At 41.5% G+C, this 25,428-nt stretch overlaps 3 protein-coding genes across 3 annotated transcripts in view; 2 read left to right on the top strand and 1 right to left on the bottom strand.

Moving 5' to 3' along the window:
* Positions 1-2,668: 2,668 nt before the first annotated feature.
* On the top strand, positions 2,669-6,977 carry agt (angiotensinogen). The gene is made up of 7 exons (XM_084374925.1): positions 2,669-2,755; positions 3,897-4,351; positions 4,452-4,818; positions 5,110-5,234; positions 5,386-5,534; positions 6,061-6,217; positions 6,299-6,977. The coding sequence occupies exons 2-7, from the start codon at positions 3,935-3,937 to the stop codon at positions 6,473-6,475; spliced, it is 1,392 nt and encodes a 463-aa protein (XP_084231051.1). The 5' UTR covers positions 2,669-2,755; positions 3,897-3,934; the 3' UTR covers positions 6,476-6,977.
* A 1,466-nt stretch (positions 6,978-8,443) lies between these two features.
* Positions 8,444-17,582, bottom strand: cog2 (component of oligomeric golgi complex 2). The gene is made up of 18 exons (XM_084376613.1): positions 17,416-17,582; positions 16,808-16,969; positions 16,417-16,482; positions 16,250-16,330; positions 15,841-15,944; positions 15,324-15,432; positions 14,870-15,049; positions 14,645-14,769; positions 14,184-14,310; positions 13,934-14,073; positions 12,517-12,578; positions 12,278-12,429; positions 11,970-12,155; positions 11,296-11,368; positions 10,643-10,785; positions 9,384-9,523; positions 9,067-9,250; positions 8,444-8,946 (listed from the first exon to the last, which is right to left on the bottom strand). The coding sequence occupies exons 1-18, from the start codon at positions 17,470-17,472 to the stop codon at positions 8,851-8,853; spliced, it is 2,187 nt and encodes a 728-aa protein (XP_084232739.1). The 5' UTR covers positions 17,473-17,582; the 3' UTR covers positions 8,444-8,850.
* A 1,704-nt stretch (positions 17,583-19,286) lies between these two features.
* The window catches only part of pgbd5 (piggyBac transposable element derived 5), a 30,695-nt gene continuing 24,553 nt past the window's right edge, over positions 19,287-25,428 (top strand). Inside the window, exon 1 of the mRNA XM_084375334.1 lies at positions 19,287-20,255. Coding sequence (XP_084231460.1) covers positions 19,880-20,255 — 376 coding nt within the window. The 5' untranslated portion in view covers positions 19,287-19,879. The remainder of the gene's footprint in view (positions 20,256-25,428) is intronic.

Genomic DNA, 25,428 nt, shown 5'->3' on the forward strand with positions numbered 1-25,428 from the left:
TAAATCTGAGCGTTGTCAAAAATGGTTAACTTGTTTTGTTAAGTATGAATATTGGACATATTAACAGAGGTATGGCTGAGTGAAGTACAAATACTTCACTACTGTACTGTACTTTTCAGGTATCTGTATTTTACTTGAGTATCTACTTTTCTGACGTTTTACTTTTACTCCCTTCATTTTAACACAAATATTTGTCCTTTCCAAAACCAGCTGGTTGCATTTGAGGGGAATTATCGATTATTTCAATTTTGGCTCTTTGCGTGCCACCTTCCCAACATCACAAGACTGATTTCAACCTGTCGTAGACGTAGTAAGACAGGGTGACCTGGAAGACGGATAAAGATGGAAAAAGACAGAGAGGGAGACTGGAATGGGGAGAAAGGGTGTGTTAGTGTCTCGAATCTGCGGAGACTCTTATTTTCTCAGTTTGTTGCTGTGCTCGGGACGCTTTACCAACACAAAATGTTGGTAATTGACGTCCTGGGAATGAGACTCAACAATAAACTATCTTTGTGGTGTGTTTGGGAACAGCTAGGACAAATCCTGTTGATTCTACCTTTAAATTCAACAGTCTGAATTATATTAATATGACGTGATGTTCAATTAGCTTTGCACAAAAATGGCCAGTAGAAATGCTCTTCAGAGGGATACTTAATACTTTTATACTTTGAGTACATTTCAGAGCCGTACTTTCTTAATTTTACTGAAGTAAAGAAGTTAAATCAGCACTTTTACTTCTTTTAGACAAGTATCTGTACTAGATTTATTCCAGTTTTATTCTACAAGTATCTCTACATAAGAACTACATACTTCACCTTGTATTAGTTCTTTATAATCTTATCATCCATAAGACACAAGTAAAACCCAAATAAGTTCAAAAGAAGTTTATAAGAAGCCAGAGAAGACACGTGGAGATGGTTTACACTTTCCTTTATCAATTATTGCTACTACAACAGTGTTTACAGACGATAAGTCCAGGGCTGTAAAACACTAACAGTGAAGTGACGTGATGTTTCTGTTTCTGGTGAGAAAGTCTTGTGAACCCTGCCCTGTTGGATCAGGTGTGTGCAAAGGATTTTCCCTATTATGTTCAAGGATGTCGCCCAATGAAAATAAATACAAACTACACTGCTTTATAAACTTTATGCCTGCCTCTGAAGACCATCTGAAAGGTGTTTGCTCCTTTCCCAGGACACGTAAGTCCAGGCATAACATCCTTTAACAGTTTGATAGTGACATGAAAGAAATACACTTTATAATACGGATACAAACCATATACTAAAGTAATGATTAACTCATGGATTATCAATGTTGAATGCAGGATGTATCATGAATTTCTGTTGCTGACCATCAACAAATGATCAAGTTATTAAGACAATTAGTTCTCACTTGATAGATCGTCAGTTAAACAATCAGACAAATCATCAGTAAAGGATAAGTTCATCCAAAAATGAAAATCCAGTCATTATCTACTCGTCGCCATGCCGATGCAAAGTCTTGTGAAGTTTCATGGTCCACAAAACATTTCTGTTCTGTTGTTTCTGTTTCATTCTCCAAAACAACTGAAGTAGATGGAGATACCTCCAAGTTTCCAGTAAAGCCCTGAGTTCCCAAATTGATTTTAAAAAAGATGTTATTTACACTCTTTAAGCCAAAATCTTCACTGTAGCTGCATTGATAGAAGCGCTAACACGCACAAGTTGGTGCACAAGCTTTCAGAGACTTGGATTGTGCCGGACAAGCTGTCTGAAGCCATTTTATTTGAATACTTTATTTATCTACTTCAGTTGTTTAGGAGAATGCTACGAAACTTCATCCTAATTTCCAGCATTATTGGGGTTAAGTAAATCATGACTGCATCAACTTTCCTTTAATTGATATGTGACCAGCTGGATTCTAGCTGCATAAAACATCACTTCGGACCTGTGTTTTGCTCAGTACCTGTTCTCACAGAAATATCAGACTACTTTTATTATCAAACATTTACATATTAAACATAAATACAGTTACATAAGTGAACTTTTATGTAACTGAAATCCAGCTAATGAATTTATGTTCCTTAATTGATGCTCTATCAGGAGAAAACTCATCACATGAAGTCATGAGCAACAGAAATGTATGATATATCCTGAATTAATAACTGCATTAAATCATCATTAATAATGCATTAGTTAATCATTACTTAAATATATGATTTGCACCCTTAATATAAAGTGTCACCACAAGGATGAAAGATAATAAGAGAAACATTATTGGTTTATTTTATACATTTGCATTTTTCTTATTTTTCTTATATTGATTCCAGTCATTCAGGTTTCAAACATGTTTACTAGGGACTTGTTTGACTTCTGTGTTGAGCAAAATTTTTAAAGAACATGCGTAATTAATCACAAATAAACATCCCTACAATATGGGGACATTTCAGTGAGTCACTTCCAAACACAAACAAGCCCGGCTGAGCTCTCCGTTCACCCCCTCCATGATGCAGCTTGCATCATGCTCCTCCTAAAGTCAACATGTAGAGGGACATTGGGAGGTCTCTTTCTTCTCTTTGTCAGACCTATTTATCTATGGCCATAGCACGTCAGTACAAAGCGGGCTGTGAGTCATGGCAGCAGAGCCCCTGATTCAATGCTGCTTTGGTTAATCAGTAACCAGAGTGGGAGCACCGCGGGCAGCCGACTGGGTTAAATTAAGGGAGCTGAGGAGTCGGGACCTCAGTCAGCCCTTCACTCAGCAGCAGCAGACACACACGGTAAGAGCAAACTTTGACTTTATCTCAGTAATTGCCTTTAGAGTGAATGTACAAACAGAAGTGAGGGGAAGTGTTTGAGCTTAGAGTCCTAGAACTGATCGAACTTATCCGTTATATTATTAAAAAACGAAAAATGATTTGTTTTAAATGTCTACAAGTGGTGTACAAGAGAGCACCTCTGTCAAACTGTCTTGTTGAACTACTTTTTAGTTTGATTTAAGGGTTAACTGTTTCATCAAAACAAAAAGTACAAATGATTTGTGATGGATTAGATCAAATCAAAACATTTCGTCAGAAGTCTGCATCTCAACAAAAAGCATCAGTTATCGTGAATCAATCATGTTTTTTGGCCTCTGTCACAGAGTCATCCGGTACACAGGTGGGCTGGTTGCATATAAGAACATTTGAGAGGAAGGGACCAAGGCCATGTCCTGTGGTACGTGTACAAACAGAGGAAAATCCAGTGTTTGCTCACCTCTTACAAGAGTCCATCAGTCCACATTTCTGCACGTTCAACTCAAAGGATAAAGTCCTACGTTTGCATAAGAGCACTCACCCAGAAATCTAGGTTAATCACAATAACTTGTAATTAATCAAGCAAAATATTAATTGTTACTTTTATTACCAACTCAATGCGTGTGTAAAAGTTATACTTACTCATTTATTTTAGACGTGCATTTATTTGTACAGTTATTACAACATAAATACGGCCAAACAGTGTGTGGACACTTTCGTCTTCTTGTATTTTGACGATTTGAGCGTGCAAATTTGCTTGACTGCCTGAGCACACGATCAGAAAGCTGCTTTAACAATATCCATCTCATTTTAGTCCTTGAACACAAACAAATTCACACACAGACGCACATAAATGCGTCTTCATTATCTATGCGACCCCTGTTGCGGAGGGTAATGCCTGCTCTCATTCAGCGACCAGCAGGAGAGAGGACACACAAAGAGCAATCAATCCATCACTGACATGCCGCTCTATGTCCAATGTTGGCTGGAACCAGATCCAGCCAGATTTCTGTCGAAAGCAACACTAATACTTACGTACCATTCACAACACGATACTAAGACTCAAGAGCCTGTTGATCACTTGGTATACTCGTCATAAACTAAAAATATCTGTCTCTCTCCACAGAAGGAATCGTTTTAAGGTGACTATCAACAAAAGGTAAAATGCCGATCCTGCGGTCGCCTCTTCTTGCCCTCCTACTCTGCTGCTACCTCTCAGCAAGCCAAGCCAACCGCGTCTACGTTCACCCCTTCCATCTCTTTGCCTCCGAGAATGTCAGCTGTGAGACCCTGCAGGCCCAGACGTCCAAGCCTCTTGAGACACTTCCTGTGGCCCCCCTTGATATCGAAGTCCTGACGCCAGACAACAGGGACCTGTCGAGGCTGGATGCACAGAGGCAGAACATCACAGAGAGGACGGCGGTTCTGGCAGGGCTGTTGAACTCTCTGGGCCTCAGGATGTACCAGGCGCTCAGCAGCAAGCAGCAAAGCAGCAACACCCTCCTGTCCCCGGTCAACACCTACGGGTCCCTCTTCACCTTCTACCTGGGAGCCTCCAAGAAGACAGCAAGCTTGTTCCAGGTCTTTGATTTTCAGTGTTGATTTGTGCTGAATGAGGGGATGATTGATATGGTCCCATGTGATCATCAGGTCTTGTACTAATTCATTCCTTTCCTTCCAGAGCTTACTGGGCCTGAGCAGTGGCACTGACCGAGAGGACTGTGTGTCCTTAGTGGATGGACACAAGGTTCTCAAGACCCTGCAGAGCATTAACTCTCTGGTGGACGACGGACCGAAAGATGAAATCACTACCCAGGTGTGGACCTTCACTCGTCAGGGTGCTCAGCTATCAGAGGACTTTATTCAAGGCACGCAGGACTTCTCGGACACATCGTTCATCCGCGGCGTGGACTTCTCCAAACCTCAGGAGGCCGAGCAGCTGGTGAACAGCTTCGTGGAGAAGACGTCGGATGGGAAGGTGAAGGGCGTCTTCAAGGATCTGAACTCCAGCAGCGACCTTCTGTTTCTTACCTCCTTCAACTTCCAAGGTTTGTCTCTTCCTCTTGTTTGATTAGAACTTGGCCAACCAGGACACTTTCCACATTTTAAGACCACTACTCAAGCTTGTGTGTCGCACCAAAGATTGTATTTGGAGTGGACAACATTTTGCAGAAATGTATTTTACTCAACAACAATGTGTCTTTCAAAAAATCATGACCCAGTTACTCAAGATGATCCACAGTTTCACAGAGGAACTGTCTACAGCTGATATCTCCAAAACTTGGCAGGCTGCACCACCTTGCAGTGTCTGATTGTGTTCTTTACTTGCGTCTCTTTAGGTAGCTGGAGGACAGCCTTCCAGCCAGAGGAGACCTCCACGCAGGAGTTTCATGTGGACGAAACAACCACAGTGATGGCTCCACTGATGACCCACACGGGTCAGTACCACTACCTGAATGATAAGGTAAATAATGTGTTTTTTTATGCCTAACGTTGGCTCATTTGTGTATTTCTCTTCAACACATATTTGCAGCTGTAGTCTATGAAATGTACTTTGGTGAAGAGCGGGAAGTTTGAGTTCGCTCACATCATGATGTAATTTTCTCACCATGAAGGCACGGCGGTGCACAGTTGTGAAGCTGTCTCTGAGCAAACGCTCCTACATGTTGCTGGTCCTGCCTCATGAAGGGGCTAACCTCCATGACATAGAGTCTAATCTGCGTACTGACGTCATGTCTGACTGGCACCAGAACCTCCAGGAAGGGTGAGTACTGAGCTTTTTTAGAAACCCTAAATCCAGAGCCTATTAAGCCAATTAATTTAGTAGTTGACAACTAATTATTTAGTCGATTAATTGTTGCAGCTGTACACCTGGTGCCCCCATGTTCAAAAGAAACCCTGCTAAAGTGCCCCCTTGGATGCCCCTATGTTTGATAAAACATGATAACGTGCCCTCTGGGGTGTCCTTCCATCTGACAGAATTTGATAAAGTGCCCTTTAGGTGACCTCTCAGTGCCCTTTTTGCACTCTGGTGCCCCACTGGTGCCCTTTTAGTTTTTGTCGCCCTTCAAACATCATGAGTCCGCCACTGATCTCTACCTACATTCATCATAAAAACCTGTCAGCACTTCATCACTTTTTAAATGTTTTTCCAGGACTGCAGAAACACAGCTGGTTATACAGTATATGTTGTTTCACTGTAGAGCAAATGAGGCTGTAGATTTAATGAAATCACTTCAAATACTTTTCATCTTAATATTAAATACCTGTTTCCCCCTCTGTCCTCCCAGTCTGTTGGAGCTGTCCCTCCCAAAGTTCTCCATGTCTTCTGTGACTGACATGCGCGACCTGCTGACCAACATGGATCCAGAAGTCGAGGCCAAACTTTTGGGCTCCCAGGCTGAGTTCAGCCAACTCAGCAACACCCAACCCTTTGCTATAGATAAGGTGACGTAGTTCAGTGGTCAAAATATAGAAAACACTCACTGTGTATGTGTCCATCATTAACATATCTCTGTCTGATCTCAGGCGGTCAACAAGGTGATGTTTGAGATGTCGGAGGAAGGAGCAGAACCTCAGGACAAGATCCAGAAGGAAGGCATCCCTCTGAAACTCTCCATCAACCGGCCGTTCTTCTTTTCTGTCATAGAGGGAGATTCGAACGCCATCCTCATGCTGGGAAAGATCACCAACCCTACACTCTGAAGTTATACAGTGGCTAAAAACCAACAAAATCCTCTGACGTGAAAAACAACCACCATACCAGACCCATTTCTTTACAGTGTTCTTCATCGCCTCCAGCTCCTGCAGGTGCTGAAATCAATCATTCAACAGACATCTCATTTAGATCCTACCCTTGTTTTTCAGCTGAAATAATGGCCACATGCAGTATTTGAGGAATGAAGCACAACCTCGCTCGCAGAGGATCTATCAATATTACGCAGTGTTGCAGAAACAGTATTTATGAAAAAACCTGTTACTTTAAGCTGAGTTGTTTTCAAGCAGCCTCTTAAAAATCCTAATTTGTTTGGTTTTTTTCCTGTAAAATTTATTATAGCAGAGTTCTGTACAGTATTTTTCAGTAGAGTAGGTACAGTAACCACGATTCTCTACGATCAATGACTGATGACGTTGTATATTGTAACTAAGAGTTTATTTTTGTTTTGTTGCGATTTGTGATTTCTGTAATAAAACATTTGTAACCCAACACACTTGAAATGTCTTTTTTAAATCAGGATTTCAGGTTTTTTATCGTTTCAGTGATTCAAATGATCGTAATGTATCGATATTGATCACCTAAATGGGTCAGGAGAGAGGAGCCTACAGACTGGACGGCAGGGAAACGCTGCACTAGAGGTCATTCAACTTTCCAGTTAGGGATTATGCTACATTTTTGAGAAATTGGGACGAGACTCAGGATAATAATTTAGACTATTATCTAATTTGGGAACAATCTCATCAGCTTCTGTCAATCAACTAGGTTTTTTTCAGATGATAAATCTTAAGCATATTTCTCATCCAAAATCTTTCCTCTCATATATTCTGTGCATAAAAAGAATAATCCTGTTTCCTTTTCCCGTGTTCAATATAATTTAGCAACTAAACCTTGACTAATAACAGAATTGATAATGACCAATTGAAATATTACGGTTCAGAGGATACTGAATGTCAAATAGACATCATGAACAATACCTTTAACACAACCACAAATTGGTATTTTATGTTTATAGTCATCTGCAAATCAGAAAATCTATAACTTTTACAATGCCTGGTTGAAAATGTGGTTACTGTACCAGCACTTTATACTGTATAATACATATTATTCATAAATATTAGAAGCTATATGAATTACAACATGCATTAATGTGTGGAATAATATGGAAATAAGCATCCATCATTACTGGAGGGTGACGAGTTCAGCGGCTTCTTGCTCTTGAGGCAAAATCTAAAACCAGTTATTTATGAGCCAATTTAAGTTTTCATGACTTTGATTTATTTATTGTATATGTGTGGTTTATTTATCTGTAGCATTGTTTTCAGAGTGACATCATGATCAATAACCCCTTCTGAGCATGTTTAAAACGATCAGTATGCCGTATGCAGTGCAAACACGTCATATACACATACACTTATATACACACACCATCAGTAACTTTTTTGCCTTGTCTACATCTTTTCCATTACACCTCAGAGAAATATTATTTTTTACCTCATTGCAACTTTCTGACCGTTTGTGCTTATGCTTGTATATTCTAGGACTTTTGTATGTACATGTAACATTTTGAGGCAAGTTTCCTGTTATAAGCCTCGATGGTTTTTCTGAATCTCACCTACACAATCTGCTTTTTTTATATAAATCTTATCTTAAATAAAAAATCTTAAATAAAATACATCTTAGTTACTTCACTAATTGATTTTTTTCACACAGACTTGCAAAGAGTTTGTAAAATATGTTGTTATAAATTAAACTACCCAACAGTACAAGTACTCCTGAAATGATTAGTTGATTAATCAGTTTGTCAACTGACAGAAAATGAATTGGTAATAATTTAGAAAATCATGTCTTTTTTTTTTTTTATACGAACGTACATTTGTGTTCCAGTTTCTGTGAAGCTTTGCTGCCAACACTTGGAGCTCGTGAGTGACCTTTCCATTAAAACACACAAATTCAAATCTGTATCCAAAATTCTTTGTTTTATTCCCAAGTTACATAACGTTAAACATATTATAATAAACAACTTTGATTTTAACAAAAATGTACATGTTACACACAAACAGACTTCTATGTCAGATAAATCCTTCACCAAGCAGCGGAAATTAAACAAATATCGTTTGATTGACATTCTCTCTTTACGAATTAGACTTCAGTTAGACTCTTGTTATACCACATTCTGGACCAACATATAGAGCAGTTCATATCACCAGCACCTGTCAGTTCTCGTCCTTCAGTCTTCCTCGTCTCGTCATCATAAACTGTTACCAGACCATTACTCTGGTCTGTGCTGGGACAAATGCTTTTTATCCTTCACAAGTCTTGCAGGGGTCGAAATGCAGGGATGAGTGCAGCATGTCACACCTTATTAGTTCTGTTCAGCGAGCTCTCGGGCCTCTTTCACAAGGTCCATCAGAGCGGTGAACATGGAGATGTCACTTGGCTGAAGACCCATCTTCTGGATCTGAGACACACAACAGCACAGAGCAGTGTAAGAGAGAATAATCAGAAGTATGTCAGATGACGCTGAAGTTTGTAACAGAACCTGGAAGCAGTTGTTCTACATGTTTCAAACGCCACCTACCTGCTCTCCCAGGTATTCCACATCCAGTGCCAGTTGTAGTCGGATCTTGGTGTCGTCTGTGGGTCCACCGTTTGCTCCTGCCGTGGTGGTCGTGGTCGCGCCCTTTCTGGCTTGCTTCAATCGCTTCAGACTCTCCTCCATCTTTCTCACTGAGCTCAGCACCTCTGAGATGGTCTCATAGTACCTAAACACAAGAAAGACAAAAAATCAAACTGTGTAACACAAATTGTGTGGCTTGCAGCTATAAGTGAAATGGAGGACATAAACCATACTTTATAAATCTTCAGGCCTGGTTCTTTATTTGTGTGTTAGCTCACCTCTGTGTGCATTCAGACAGTGTAACTCGCAGCCACTCTTGTGCCGTAGAGGGAGTGACCAGCCCCGTCGAGTCAGTTAGCAACTGATGTAACGGCCGTAAGGCGTTGTCCATGTAGGCTGATGCGCGCACCGGCAGTTCCTGGTCAAAGAGGAGGTAGAATGTTGTATGCACAGCGTGGTGGGAAGATAAACATTTGCTTGTGTTGAGGATTATGGTCAGTAGAAAACTGAATTTGAAGTTTGCTCATGTTGAGGGCGGAGACTTATATTTATCTCTCTTAAACTATGAAAGTAAAACTGTGTTTTGGGCTACATTTTCTTAATGTAGAGTTATGCAGGTGTAGATCATATGGAAATGTTGAAGTTTGCATTGTGCAGCTCTATTATGCAGGAAAATGTGAATAAAGAGACAGACTCAGTATCGGCAGAAATAATTATCAGGATATCCTTGTCCAGTGGATATTAATGTGTCTGTGTGCTGTGTGCTGTCAGTGTTTATCTGTGTATCTGTGTACTCTGCAGTAATGAGGATTGTGCAAGTAATGCTACAGAAATTGTTGATAAATCAGGAAACAAAATATTTAAGATGCCATTACCAAGGTCAATTATTAACTTTTAAAAGGGCTCTGTGAAACGTCTTTGTTGTGCTGGAAGCTGATCATTTGATTATGTTAGTGGACTTGATTTCTACTTGACTGTTAGCTGCCGTTGTTAGCACAGCGGAGAGAGGCAATGAGGCGAGGCACGAGAGAACACGCATTAAGTCGCATCCTTTGGACTGTTGCAGAAAATCCGACCCGAGTCCTTGGAACACAAATCTACAGTTCCATCAGCATTAAACAACGTAAACAAATCGTCCACAGGCTTGTACAGGCAACAATCTGCTCACATATCGCCAATAGAAAGTGATTAATACCTGTACATTCCTACAAATTGTGAGATAGAAGCCCTTTCAGCTCAATGAGTACGTCGTTAATGTGCAATGTAAGAGAGAATAATAATGTGGAAATCAAAAGCTATTCGTGCACCAACATGCCTCATCAATCTGAGCGGTCAGTGAATTTCAAAATGTGAAATTCTGACCTTTAATTTGAGCATTTCATCCAGAAAAAATACGTATGTCACACCACAGATCAAAGTGCATTAGCCCCCCAGGTTTTGTCTAAATCAGACAAACTCCCAGTGTTTGCTCCAAGATATGCTATATGATGAAATATAGGAGAAACATGTATATGTGCCTGTTTGCAGCTTCACTGACCTTATTAGTCCTGCGGTAGAGTCGTGGAACCTCAGAGGCACTCTTCAGGAAGCGGCAGCTGCGTTCAGTCAGATGCTGCGTCATCCTGGTGTTCAGAGTGGGAATGCTACTCGACAGGCAAGCCTTGGAGTCTGACAGAGCATCTGACACAGACGAGAACACTAGTGAATACTAAAGTACACGCTGTAACAGTCCGAGTTACCTTTGTGCTGAAGCAGGATACAATGAGAGAGGAATTATTATATTTTGTGACAGAGATAGTGTCTTTGAAGATGTCACGCTCAAAAGCCTGTTGGGGATTGAATGGTTTCATTTTAAAATGTCAGTGAACATTTACGGCTAGTTGCACTGACATGTGTCTCTTGGCATGTTTTCACAAACATTAGAGCAAAGCAGAAATAAGGCAGCGCTCCCTTCCATTTACAAAAGAAGAAAATAATCCTCCAAACAGAGATGGCATGCCACTTGTATTACAGGTTCGACTTGACAACAGAACAATACTTTGGAACAGTCGTACACACGTGTATACAAATCCAACTGGACATTTCTTCCTCATTTCCTGACAAAACATTGCACAATAAGATCAGACAAACACAACACAAAGGATGTGAAAAGTCAAAATCACTTCTATGTGTACTGTATGGGTGGCTTACCTTCCACAATAGCAAAGTTCTTGAATCCGATGGCTTCTAACCGCTGTCGGACCATCTCGGACATCTCTGGTATCTAAGAGAAAAACAAGAAGCTATCAGTCGTCGTCTTTCCATCTAACTGCCAAGGGAATTTCAAGTGAACTAAAGAAAAACAAAAAGAAAAACAGAGCAGCAACAGCTAATCGGTCATCTAAGTTCAATGTTCACTTTGTCAGAACGTATTTGGAAAAGGTGTTTCCATCTCTCATTAACTTTGTTTTGAAAAAGGCGAAAACCACCTCAAGTGAGTGTGAATATTTTTTTGACAAATTTAGGAAGTATTTCAAATTTTTCCATTTCTATTAACATTTTCTAATGCGATACTTAAGTTGGGAGAACATGCACAGCCTATTACAGTGTCCTCGCTGTCCTTTGCTCATGTCATCCTTCCTCTCCCTCATTCTGTTTCCTGTCACTCTTCAGTTGCTCTATCCAATGAAGCCATGAAAAAGGCCACAAAAAATATGTTGTTGGACAGGGCTAGTTTTTAAACCAGTTCAAAATTCTCAAAAACAGACACTTTGTCATTTATGTAAAATGAAGAAGCTTAACCCCCGCAAGTCTAACATGTAAAATAATGTAAGTAAACTGGAGCTACTTAAGTAAGTACATGTATTTAGTGTGTGTTTGTGCACCTGCTCCTGCAGTTTTTGGATGTCAGCTGCGATGTAGACCAGCTGTTTGGTGGACAGAGAGGCAGGACTCCCACTCTCACTTCCACCCTCATCCATCGACGTTCGGCTGGAGGTGGAGGAGGCCGAGCTCGGCAAGGGTCTGGTTGGCTCTTTGGTCACCTCGGAGGATGGAGTCTTAGTCAACACCTGTGTGGACATGGATCGAGATGATAAAAGCAGGTAACAGCCACATGGATATCCATTAGCACTGAGCTTTTGTTGTTGAAATTCAATCTTAAAAATAAGTATTCTGGTGTATTTAAGTTTACCTCGTCAAGAAACTTTGCATATCGTGCGTAGAGCTGCAGCGTGAGCTTCCAGAGACGATGGGCCAGAGGTGACAGGTAGACTTTGTCTGACCAACATCTCATTAGACAGGACCACAGCACCTCAGATACCTGCAGGTGGTAGGCACTGCCAGCTGGAGATAGACAGACACAGACACATAGTCACTGCAGGTGAAGTATTGGTTACACACCGGCGCTCATGATAGAGAATAAATTCCTACCTGGTGCTGCAACTAGTCCTTCACTTATGGTGTTCTCCAGACATCCTGCTATTTCCTTGTACCTGAGAGGGGAAAGACAAAACAATCAATGTGTTACCAGCTTATTTCTTGCATCAGCTCTGATATACACAGATTCATGACGTGAAACAACACTTTGTGTCTTAGAAATTATGGACTTTCCCGAGAAGGCTGAACTGTGCAGGTTTGTATTGAGAAATGAGGACACAAGGCCTAATCTTTACAGTGTGTGCGTGTTTGTGGGGGTGGGAGGAGGTTGACAAACACTAGACAACTTTTTCCACAGATCGATGGCCATTCAGTCAAGGTCCAGTGTCATGTTTACGGGCTATGTTTAGTAATGCGCTGACACACATCTTAAATTTTCATTCTGCTTCTTGTCACCACTCTGCATGAAACTCACACCCACGAGTAATCTTCCAGATTCCTATCAAAAAGGGCTTTGTTCAACTTGTGAACGTCTGCCAACTTGTCTTTTTCCCCTAAAAAATGCTGACAACCTACAATTTTAAACCAAAGCTTGTCTCCTGAGTCTTTAAAGCAGCAGACAATCCTTCAAAATACATGCCGCACAGAAACTCCACCTCCACCAACGTCAGACCATGTTCGTTTTAGCTGAGGTTTAAATTCAAGAGGTTAAAACACACCTATAATACTCATTGCATGCAAGTAACAATAATGTAAACTGAGGTTGTGCACGTGTGATTTTCCAGGAAGTCTTGTCAGTTAAGCTGCCAATACCCCTATCAGTATTGCTTGTTGGACAGTTGTATAGCTTCCTCCACCCACAGCTTTCTGGCATCTGATTTTGGGGGGGAGGAGGGGGGGCTGAGTCTAACATTTCAGTAACTTTCCAAAACCGACAATCCAACTTTCACGCACACTTTACGTTAGGAATTGAGAAAGGTGGCTTTGAACTCTCTCTAGCTCTATTTTTCCAGCACTTTTCATGTAAACAACTAAGCACAAAACTGTAAAAGCCTTCCAGGGGAGAGAATGTGCACCATCCCACCCATATTTAAAAGATGTTGCATCTCCCTCCTCTCTGAGTGCCAGCTTTTCATTCTGCCTTCGAGGGTAGCTATTCAAAACAGCACTTTTTCAACACAGGGTCCGAAATAGCTTTTTTCCTGGCATAATGCAGACATTGAAGGAACACTACTTCCTGCACAGGAAAACACAAAACTTCAACCGATCAGCTTTTCTCTCCATCTTCGAGCACTAGCTCTCGTTCCATTACGGATATGAAAATAGTTATAGTTGTTCTGAGCAGCCACACTCAACGGCAGAGTGAAAAGTTGGCTCATAGAAAAAGGGGAGACATGATATTGTTTGAATACGGGGATTAAACACACATTTCCAAACCATCTCCTCAGGAATGAATTGAGGTAAAACGCACCGTAGCTGAAAGTAGACGGGCAGGTTCCATTTGTTGTGGAAGCTGGTGTATGAGGGGTGTACTCTCAGTCTCTTCACACTGGCCTGCGAGCTGCACTGACGCTCAAACTTCCGCACAAACTCCATACTCGCACTGTAACGCTAGAGAAGAAAAAAGAGCGGGGGTGAAACTACTCAATCAAACACTGCGCAATGTGACAGCACACAATCAACAAATCCTTTACAAAGAAGGGAATCTACTGTGGCTGTACCTCATAGAATATGTCAGGGTTTCCAGGGTTGAAGAGGTAGGCCAACCTCTCCTCGATCCCTTTGATCATCTCCGGCCACACAGAGTTCACCAGGAAATCATAACCTGGCACTGTGTCAGCTTTGTCACTGAGGGGAGAAGAAACACCAGCATGTTAAAGATAAGCTATGATATCATCTATATTGGTCACTACTCCAGCTAATGATCCATTTTATGCACACAATCTAGGGGCAGTTGTTATTATTAGAAAAAAAAAACCTCTGAGGGCGACTTAAGAGAAACTTGCATATAGTTAAGTAAGAGTAAATGATGCATGGTAATTACATTAATAAATAAATAAACACAATACAATACAAATATATATCAAAAGTGTGTGGTCAATATGCTACAGACAACTTGCTTTTCTAGTAGAGGCAAGAAGATCTTGATCTATGAATGCTTTGAATGAATTTAGATCATTACCTGGATATGGCTCCTCCAGTCACCTCTCTGAGCAGTCGACAGTGATGAGGAACAAACTCCAATAGTCTAGAGTACATCAGCTGGAGACCATTAGGACTGGACTTCACCACCTCTTCTACTAACACCTATGAGAAGGGGAAGAAAGAAAAGTTATCAATTATTGTCTTCAGAGGGGCAGAAATGCCCGGTGATTAACAATATATCAAAACGTGTTTTTTTTTTTACCTGGTCCATGTAAGGTTTAACCAGCACCTGTCCTACCAGGGCTTCAGCATCTCGGGTTTTGTCTATGGTGGCGTATGTCCTCAGGCAGTGACGCACCATGTCCACATTGGATGTTTGCAGACCCTCAATCAGCAGCCCCTCCAGAGACTGCTGCAGCATGGAGGTGATCCCTGCGATACGCTGACAGAGGCAGAACATTTTCAAATAAGCAGTAAAAACAAGTATAGAAAACATTTTTCAATATTTAAATATTTAATTGAAGGTTTTCCATAAAAGCAGATGGTTGTATTGATTACTTTTCTGTAAGGAAACTTACCAGAGGAACTGCACTGAAACTGATTATCTTATTACAGGGCTGGTGGACTGACAAGATGACAAGCCAGATAAACTGACAGACTAGCTGAGCAGCTATTGGTTTATCAACTGTCTGACTGATTGGCTGGTTAACACTTACAGGTCTGACTTTGTCCAGTAGGGGCATGCCTTTGCTCTGCACAGCGTGGAACTGCAGCTGGTTGAATTCTGTAGCAATTCTCTCCAGGATCTGACCTGCTAACAAGGGACTGTACACAGGAAGACAGACAGACATGAAGTCAGATATAAAAGCTTGGAACTATATCCCTGCAGTGATCACATTTAAACTACCTGAAGATCTGGTGTGCTCGAGTAATGTTTACAAAGATTTTGCAGTACTTTGTGTCTGCTATGTGGATGTATGTTAAGAAATGGAATACAAGGCACAAGATTACAAAATAGAAATATACTTTTCCAGGTCCAAAAAGATAAATGTACTAACTAGTAATAGCTAACTTAATCTGACTTTGCAAAAACATCCTATTTGTCACTTCTGGTTAGGCCGAACATTGAAATGCAAATATTCAGAAAACCTCTGCTTGGTAAATGCCCACATTCAAAGATAAGGTTATCTACAAGGTGATGCCAGCGGGTTTGTAAGCACGTCAGTTTCGCACCTGCTTATTTCCAGAGAGTTGGATTCCTTGGAGTTCTGTGAGTGGAGGATCTTCTCAATCTTCTCAACTGAGCGCACCACCTGAATTAGCCTCAGTACACACACCTGATAGATGGAATAATGAATGGAAGATGATAATTAATTGATAATATCCCACAGAGGGTGCAGGCCATTATTCTACACTATCTTCTAAATTAAAGGTTGGAAAACTAGTGTTACTATAAAGTAATTTAAGAACACGGTAATCGACTGTGTGACATCAAATATATCTAGTTGAAAACAACATTATGTTCACAACAAGTCATGGATTTGCCACGCAGAGTTTTGTAAAGGTATCATGTAATATATTTAATGATGAAAACAAATTATGATCAAATGATGAAGTCAGACAGGAAGACGAGAAGCCAAACCTTTTTTTTCTGCAGATCTTCCTGTTTGGACAGCTGACTGTCTATGGCCTGAATCACCTCACTCACACAGGACCGCAGACTCTGTAAAAGACAACAGCCAGACACATGAGTGAACTCTGTGGCAGAAATTCCTCAAAGCTTACAGTATGCTTAATCACAACACATACCATGACCTCCTCTCGTAACTGTCCCAGTGGCACGGAGAGCTGATTGAGGGCTTTGTCCATCCCCACCTGAAATGAAGGTGAAGACCTCTGAGATTAAAGACATTAAAGTCCTAACTAAGTCGGATTTACTTTCAAAAATGAAAAGTGTGTGGTGTGCTCGCCATCATTTTTTAAGAGCCCGAAGGTACTGAACTTTTGAGGCTGATCCCCTTACTTGACAATACAAATTAGATAACGATAAACATATTTTTCAATTTAAAAAAAACAAAACCCTGTTATCAAAAATGACAGTGACAGTGCATAAAGATAATTGTTCATTTTTAACAATAAACATTATTGACTTTTAATTCCTAATTAAATGTTTGTAATACTTGTAACATTAAGGACTGACCAGGTTGGTGGAGAGGTTAACAAAGTCTGCATAGTCCTTGTTGATGAGCTCCACCATGGCTGTTTTCAGCAGCTTGTAGTAAAGCTCCAGGTCCTCTCTCATCTCCTCCAGCTGCACCTGCTTCCGACACTCTGCCACAAACTGGTCGACGTCAAAGTCATCCTGCAGACAGAGACACAGCAGAAGGATACAGACACATTTATACGAGATAACAACACTCATTAATCAGCCATGTATACAATAACATCCAGTATTACTAAAACATTGAGACAAGACAATGTATATCAGAAATTGGAGAGTAAATCGATTCAGAAGAAGAAGAATTCAGCCACATCATACTGACTGAACACATTTGAATCATTGCTAACGTCGTTTGCTATTAAGGATTATATGCAACGTCACTGTTTGACATGTTCGATTTTATCAACATTAACTATCACCGTGATGTAAGTATAATAGCTTATTAGTATTTTCGTTCAATAACAAACAAAAAAAGCTTGAAGAAACAGGAGCTTCCAGTGGGAACAGTCGACTAGCTAATGCTAGCTAGTTTAACAGCATACGCTATCGTCAGCGCCCTGCCAAACGTGACGCTGACGGGTTTTTACCTTCATAAAAACATCCTTGTCGAAGCACAAAGAATCTGGTCCCTTTGGCAGATTCATGTTGGATTATAAAACACGGCTAAAACATAACACAAACAGAAAAAGTCACAACACTCCGGCTAGCTGCGAACGGCTTCCGCAAACATGGCAAGCGCACCAACGAAGAAGAAGAGTCAGGAGGAGGACTCGTGGACAGGCGGCCACAGCGGCCCCTGGAGGCAGCAGGTGGTAAACGCACTGTGGCAAAGAGCCTGAGGCTGAGTGAGTTTTAAAATGTCAAATACAGTGTTTTCCACAGGTTTGTGTTAAGCTTATATACACGTATTTGGAGGGGGTTTGGGTAAATTTAAAAATATCTCTAACTAACTCATTTTGAGTAGTGTATATAATATTTTTAGACTGTTATTATTACCATATCTGTGTGCAGAAGGTTGGAAAAGCGAGAGCAGATAATAAATAATCAACAGCCCCAACACTTAATGATTTCCACTGTGCAAATACAACCACCAGATATGTCATTTAGTTTTTTTCGATGCACTCAACATTGATTTTACATTCATTTAGCTTAGGTTGTGCCCAAAACGCCTGGGGACGGGGTAAGATGAGCAACTTTTTACATTTGATTATTTTACTGCAAAATAAAAATGTATGTATGTATGTATGTATGTATGTAATAATTACTATATATACCTCAGGTTGTTGTGTACCCATGGAAATTAAAACACTCCACCCTCATTACCACCACTCAGGTGCCCTTGACCAAGGCCCTTAACCCTGACTACTCCAGCATCGCTCTCAGTGAACCCTCCACTGAATAAATAAAGGGTAAAAACAGGTTATCTTGTTATGATGGTTTCAGAACAATGACCATGACTATGGCACAACTTGCAGTTTGAATGGGCTGTATCATCTGCTTTGGGTTTTTTGGTACAGAAGGGTGAGGGGTTGTTAAAAGCCTCCAAAATGCACGTTGATCTCTGTCCACCAAATAAAGGCCTCCAGGCCTAATAAGTGAAAATATGGTAAAAGTAAACACCATAAAAAAGCAATATGGACGGTAGAAATCGAAGGTTTATTGGGACACATACTGTACATTGGGTCGCTGATGAAACAATCTCACCACAAGGTCAATTCAGTCGCTCTTCTGGAGCTTTAGATTGCATCACATGGATTTAAAGGTGCATTATGTAGTTTGGGGGAAGAAATTTTAATCAGAAGAGAAAGATCTTCATTGACTGATTTTTTTTAATGCCATAACAAACTAAATAACAAACTATTTTTGTTTTCATGACTGAATAAACTGAATAAACAAACCAACCTTAAAGGACACCACAATTTAATACTGTTTTACTTTCATGTGGCGGACCCTGCCACCTTTCTAGCTTCAAATTCAGTTATGGGAAAAGAAAAAAAAATCTGAGTTTGTATTATTACCTCATTAATATTGTAAATAATACAAATATCTTCTCCAAAACGACATAGTGCCCCTTTAATCACCAGACTGAGTTTGTGAAGCTGACAAATTCAGATTTTTAAGGGAGCCTCGACCTTGTCAGCTCAGAAAATGACGCTGAAAGTTAAATATTGAGCTTGTAAAATGTGGTCGACCAGCCGATCCGTCATAAAAATATACCTTAAAACTATAAACACGTGCACTTCTATGATGACTGAGCAGAATTCCCCTTGATAAGGAAGCTCTTGTGATGCTGTGGGATCCAACTGGCTCTGAACAGCCACAGCTAATGAGCCTTTTGGTGAAACATGGAAGGTGTTTATGAAGATTCAGTGTGCCAAAGTTATTTCCTTTATTTCTCAGGAGAGGTGCTGTGCAGATAAACAAAAACACATTTTTTTTTTTATGACATTCATTTTATTGCCTCTGTGAAGTCAGGATCCCATTAGATGGTATTTTTACTGTTACCCTTTATTGTCCAACATTGTATTCTAATTACATTACCATTAATCATCATATTTTTTATTCACCCCCCCACATATGAGCTCCGGCAGCCGCTCCTCTCTGGAGTTTGGATGAGAAGACGCATCTCATTGGACGGCAGGGCAGGGCTCTCGGTGTCAGGTGATGCGGCTGCAGCCACTACTCTCTCTATTCCCTCTCTGTGTGCAGAAATCACTGGTCTCTCAACCCGGATGCTGAGCCACAACTATCGATAATTTCGCCCAGTGCGCATCGCTGTGTAGACGGAGCAAAGGAGGGGGGCGGAAATATTTCAGTACCCTTGAGGCGGACAGCTCTTCCCCCCGGATCCACACGCGTCCTGACCGCCGGGGCTCCGCATCCGAGCCTGGAGGGGCAAGAGGGATCGTCTCATACTGTACCTACAGGGGAGGGTGTAGCCGCCACAAAACACATCGTGACCGCTTGCACGCTGCCGAGGGGTGAGAAAGAGGGAGGAAGAAAGAGAGAAGAGGGGAGCAGAGTAGCATCAGTACAGAGAGAGAGAGAGAGATGGCGGAGTGCGGGCGGAAGGCGCTGTCTCTCCTGGAAGCGGCCCGCTCCCGGTACGAGAGCCTGCAGATATCCGACGACGTGTTCGGCGAGTCCGGGGACGACAGCAGCGACAACCCCTTCTACAGCACCTCCGGAGACTCCGACTCCGACAACTACATAGCCGAGGTAGGCGAGGAGGAGCAGCCGAAGCACCACCACCACCACCAAAAGCGGAGCGACAAGGAGAGCGGGCACAGCTGGGGAGCAGGAGGCGGCGGCGGCGGGAGCAGCGGGGCCGGTCCCCCGGGCGCCCTGTCCCGCAGCCAGGCGGAGGAGGAGGGCTGGACGGAGGGTCTGCAGGATGTCACCGTGCCGCCGTACAAAGAGACGTACGGTGAGGCGCCGTAAGGTCATTTGCGTAACTGGGGGGGAGAAAATGGGTGTGTTTTTTTTTTTTTTCAGGTCAGGCTGTGTGTGGCTGTCAATGTGGTGCCAAAACGCCACACAAAAGGCTATTGCTTGGGGACAACTGGATGCTTGTTCGTGTTCCCGTGTGTGTGTGTGTGTGTGTGTGTGTGTGTGTGTGTGTGTGCAGCTAAGGAAAGAAGCATGACAGTGCATCGTTAATTGGTGTATTAATGGCAAACGATTAGCCTTTGATACCTCACCCCTTGGTGCTCTGGTGGTACACATGCTGTCCTGTGTATGTGTGTGTGTGTGCTCATGTTTCAGGGAGACATGCTGTTCAATTTAGAGAAACAGCATGCCATCTCTCCTGGAGATACACAAACGTACACACACTTACATGCATTGCATTGTGCATGTATTCTGCAGAGTGCATGCACAGTGCACACACACGCCGCCCTTCGTCCTCCTGCAGCAAGTTAATTATCAGGACTAATAACTGTGTTAGGGAGAGACACAAGCTCAAGGCTCCCTGATATTTGGGTGCACACTTTCTCCTCTAATGTGTGTGTGTGTGTGTGTGTGCAGAGAGTGTGTGTGTGTGGGAATCGTGACAGTTAAACAGCACCGTGCACCCACACTGTTCTGTCCCTCTGTCTTTCTTTGCCTCAGTCTGTCTTTGTGATAAATGCCCAAAAGCAGCACCTCACACTTATTGTTCTCATGCTGTTAAAAAAAAAACCCAACATGTAACGACAGTACAGCAACCGCCTCTACTCCCTAACAGCTTTTTATCCATTTAACTATCGCTACAGTACAGGATGCCTCGAGGAGAGAGGGGTTTGGGTTTTACAGTGCAGCGCCTCCTTGTCAGGCTTCAGCTGAAGCAAAGGCGATCGGTGGAAATTGCCATCCTGCATACCACCGTGACATGTTGCACTGTGGCACCCTCGGAGGTGAACCAGCATATGGCCGTAGCAGATATGGGCCAGCCCCCAGTCTGCCGCTCACACACTGGAAACAAGCATGAAACACACATATTGAATAAACTACTCAAAAAATTGAGTGTATGTTTGCATGCAAAGTGCCAGGAAACCACTAGAAATGAGGGAAACTGCTGTGGTTGTATGCAAAGAAGATTTGTTTTGCAAGCAGCAGAAAGATGCACTGCTTTGAGAATTCAAAATAAAAGACCAGATATGATCGTGAGATAGAAGTTTTTAACAAGCGTGTGTCTGCTGCTGTGTGGTGTAGCGTTGTAACGATTCAGGGATTTCTAACTTTGATATAAAACCACAATTTTTCATACCACGGATAAAAAATTGTCGCAAGATTAAGGGCATAAAATCGTAGATTTTTAGATGTGGATGTTTCTGGGTTGTTGGTCCGTCCTATTCTTGGGAAGGAGGAGGATAAAATGATTTCACGGCATAATATTCTGCATAAAAAGTTCTGGCCATTATTCAACTCTGGGGAAGGGATGATAAAAGATATTATTGTGGATGGTGGTAAAAATACTCGTGGTGAATTTCCATTGTAGGGATAATCATGAACATCCTCACATGAAAAAGCTGTTTAGCTCGTTAAAGTACAGTCCTATATAGATTTCCTGATTATTTTGGATTGCCACAAGGGGCGAGCATGCATATTTTAAGTCATTCAAAAAGCCTAAGCCTGTCCCCATGGCTCGGCTTTCCCACCACGAAAAAAGTTAACAAACTAACAAAATGTAAAGTCAAGTGATTCGTATGTCTTAGTGCCATTTTTAAGAGTTTGAGCGCTGATGGTTATCAGGATAATATTGTGAATTGCAGTTATTTTGTCCAGGATAACTGAGCAACTTAACTGGTGCCCGGATGCATACAACCGTGAGGCAGAGAGCAGTTCACCAAACTAAACCCCGAACAGCTGTATCCATGTTCCAGATTTTGATTTCCACTCAGCCCAGTCATCCAGCTAACTTCAGTAATCCTGCTCTGTGAGACGAGGCCCAGATATGGAAAATAGGAACGGAGCCTGATTCACTTATCCCAAATAATCTGAACCGTGCCGAGCTGAGCTGCACTGTGAGAGCTTCTTCTGGTGAGAGAAAAGGTTTCGGGATGTTCTTTACTGCCGCGCACATCCTGCTCTGTCCTGCTCTATTTGACTGTTTTTTTGCTCTGTTGACTCAAGCTAGGGAGGCAGCAGGTGTGTCTGTCTGCCTTGTGTAGTCTGCTCTGGTTTGCACAGATACAGTTAGAGATTGTTTGTACATGCACAGTCAGTGTGGGTGTGGCGCCGCCATCGCTGCATCAGGGTTGAGATGATTAACTGACTGGTCGGATGCAGGACTCCCAGGGTGCATAATCACACACCAGACATCGAGTAGCCAAGAGCGCAGTCTGGTTAATCAACGTAAATATGTTTCTCCGCTGATGTTAAGGGCATGGGAGGGGAAGCTGCTTGAAGCTCGAAGAGGTTTCCAATAAGTCAGCCAGTTCTGGAAATATCAGCAATATTTAATGGTGTGTCTTATTTTTCTCTCTCTAGCCGTCTGCTCACCTGTCTGCCTGGTTGTACATTTCTCTGTCTGTCTGTCCGTCTGTCTTACTGTCTAGCAGCGACAGTGCTGACACAGACGCAGTGTTGATGTGACGGCTCCACTCCTCGGAGACTGTGCACCGCGTACATAAATCATCAGCCACCGTCATAAAGCATCGACTCAGCCTCGCACAAACTCCCTCCAACCAGTTTGTGTTTTGGGGGGTTTGTTCCTCCTCGCTGTTGAACAGGTAGCAGGAAGTTTGAAAACCACGCTGAGTTTTCCAGTGTGGTTTACCCAAGGTCGAGTTCACAGGTGATGTGTTTTCTTTACTTAGCGTGAGAGCATTGTCCCCCTGCAGGGTGAGAGAGGTGGCGAAGGACCAAGCAGAGGATTATGAAGCATACATCCACTTCTCCCGATTATATAACCACCTTATCGCGATGTCGAAAGGGAATTAAAGAGCTATTTATTCATTCGCTCTGCTGAGTGCGTCTGACAGATTACCGGTCATCTCCATATGTCAGTTTATCTGCCTGACCCGCATTCTGACTGTCATGTCTGCGTGTCTGTTTCCTCTTTGCAAAAGCCATTTGGGAAAAAACAAAACATGCACAGACGTATGAAAGGAAATCTGATAGTATTGTCATTTATGCATACATTATTCAGAGGGCTACTCGCTCTGGCTGCTGCTGTTTACTGCCCGTTTGACAAGCTGAGATGCTTTTCAAACTCTTTTTCTGAACACACACTCGTCCAAATATTCAAAAATAAGAACAAGAAAAGCAGAATTAGAAAACTTGGATATGCAGGGACAAAAAAATCAAATAATATTAATTAGAAATGGCATATAATGCAAACAATCTTAACAATCTCCACTACTACTAATAATAATGATAATAATAATGTAAGTTGTTTGCATAGTTGTCTTTGCACTTTCAAAGGAATTGAATTGTAATTATATGAATGAATTATCCTGCAAAATTTGATAATTCAGTCTCAGATACTGACAATAGCAAAAGTCCCCAAATAAAGGAAACTAATGTTTCATGTGTCATTGTCACAAAAGTCATACATCACTAACAAAACAACAAGTACCCAGAGTGAAACTTAAAAAAGGAACAAATTGTGTCAAAAATATGACTGTGGGAATAATATACAAGTAGTTCTGGAGAAAAAGTCATAAAGTTTCAGGTACTAAATGTACTTAAGTATCAAAAGTACGTGTAAAAGTAAATTCTACATATACAGTATTTCCACGTATAGTGTATGTGTACTATAGATACCTATTATCAAGCAGGCCAGTTAGCTGATCGGTTTTGCTGACAGGTAATCTGCAAAGTAACTAGTAACTAAAGTTATCAATTAAATGAAGTATAATGGAGTATAAAATACAATATTTTCCTCCAAAATGTAGTGGAGTGGAAGTATAAATTAGCAGAAATTGGAAATACTTAAGTGAAGTACAAGTACCACAAAACTGTACTTAAGTACAGAGCTTGAGTGAATGTACTCAGTTACATCCCATCAAAATAATCCTGCCAAGGCAAAGTAAGCCAAATTTAGCACATAAAAAATAAGTAATCATTTAATGTTCTTATCATTTGTTCTCTTTCAGAGTTATTTAATAGAAAATGGACATTTCTTAAATCACCATAGTGCTGTAACTGCAACACTATAGTAACTTGGACTGATATGAGTACAATGTGTCTGTCAGAAGAAATTATTCAGAGCTGATTATAATCTAAATACGGACAAAATGTGTCGCTAGAGTCTGAGCTCTGCACATGTAAGGGGGTTTTTCATAGCAGAAGCACACAGATAATTTTAGATGTGCTTTGGCCTCCATTCAAAATATATATATATTAATATTCTATTCAAATTGACATCAGATAATTATTAAATTATTAATATTGTGGTATTAATTTAAGTATGTTGCCCAGCCGTAGATATAAATCACACACAAACTCATGCGCTCTTTATGTAATTTCCGCTAAAAACCGAGCTTAAAGCATGTTTCGTCGACATGAAGGGTTTATGGTAATCTCTCATTCTCAAACCCACGGCTATAAAAGCTCCACCAGGCAGATGTTTGTCCCTCGACAATAGAAAATACTACAACAGCTCACAATCACCAGGGATTATACTGTCTGTCTGCAACGTAGGTGGAGTTTCTGTAATGAGTAATGTGGGAAATACATTTCAAAGCTTCCCTCGTAGACAAACATCAGCTAATATTAGTCGTCTGAAAGAAAAAATGTAAATGTCTGATCCAGTTTTATCAGAGTGATGTAGGCAGGGCCGAAGATCAGCTGGCAGGGATGTGTAAAGAAAAATCTATGGAGGAAAATTTCCATTATACATAAAAATGATGAGCTCTTCCTTCGGTTGTATTTTTGGCTTCCTCCCCAGATGAGCTGAGGTGAGTCATTTCTCCTCGGTGGACCTTCCATCTGAATGTCTGATGTTTTTATCGAGGAGTGTCTCGCTCTGAGGAAGCTACGCTGGATTTTACATCCAGCTTTCAAGTCTAATGGAATGCAAATGAGTAGATTTTGTAGCCGGGCCCCTGTCGCTGCTGCCGGCTTGGCTGCAAGCGGCAGCCTTTTGTGGGCGTGCTTGCGCTCTCCTCTTCTTG

Source organism: Pagrus pagrus (assembly GCF_965226575.1).
Source record: "Pagrus pagrus genome assembly, chromosome: 15".
In the NCBI taxonomy this organism is placed as follows: domain Eukaryota; kingdom Metazoa; phylum Chordata; class Actinopteri; order Spariformes; family Sparidae; genus Pagrus; species Pagrus pagrus.

Excerpts from the sequence above, each read along its gene's own strand:
- cog2 (XM_084376613.1), bottom strand. The coding sequence starts at position 17,472 with ATGAATCTGCCAAAGGGACCAGATTCTTTGTGCTTCGACAAGGATGTT. Across the intron at positions 16,970-17,415 it reads ACAAGGATGTTTTTATGAAG|GATGACTTTGACGTCGACCA; the intron begins GTAAAAACCCGT and ends CTCTGTCTGCAG. Across the intron at positions 9,524-10,642 it reads TCTACCGCAGGACTAATAAG|GAACTGCCGGTGCGCGCATC; the intron begins GTCAGTGAAGCT and ends CTCTTTGACCAG.
- agt (XM_084374925.1), top strand. The coding sequence starts at position 3,935 with ATGCCGATCCTGCGGTCGCCTCTTCTTGCCCTCCTACTCTGCTGCTAC. Across the intron at positions 4,352-4,451 it reads AGACAGCAAGCTTGTTCCAG|AGCTTACTGGGCCTGAGCAG; the intron begins GTCTTTGATTTT and ends CTTTCCTTCCAG. Across the intron at positions 6,218-6,298 it reads AACCCTTTGCTATAGATAAG|GCGGTCAACAAGGTGATGTT; the intron begins GTGACGTAGTTC and ends GTCTGATCTCAG.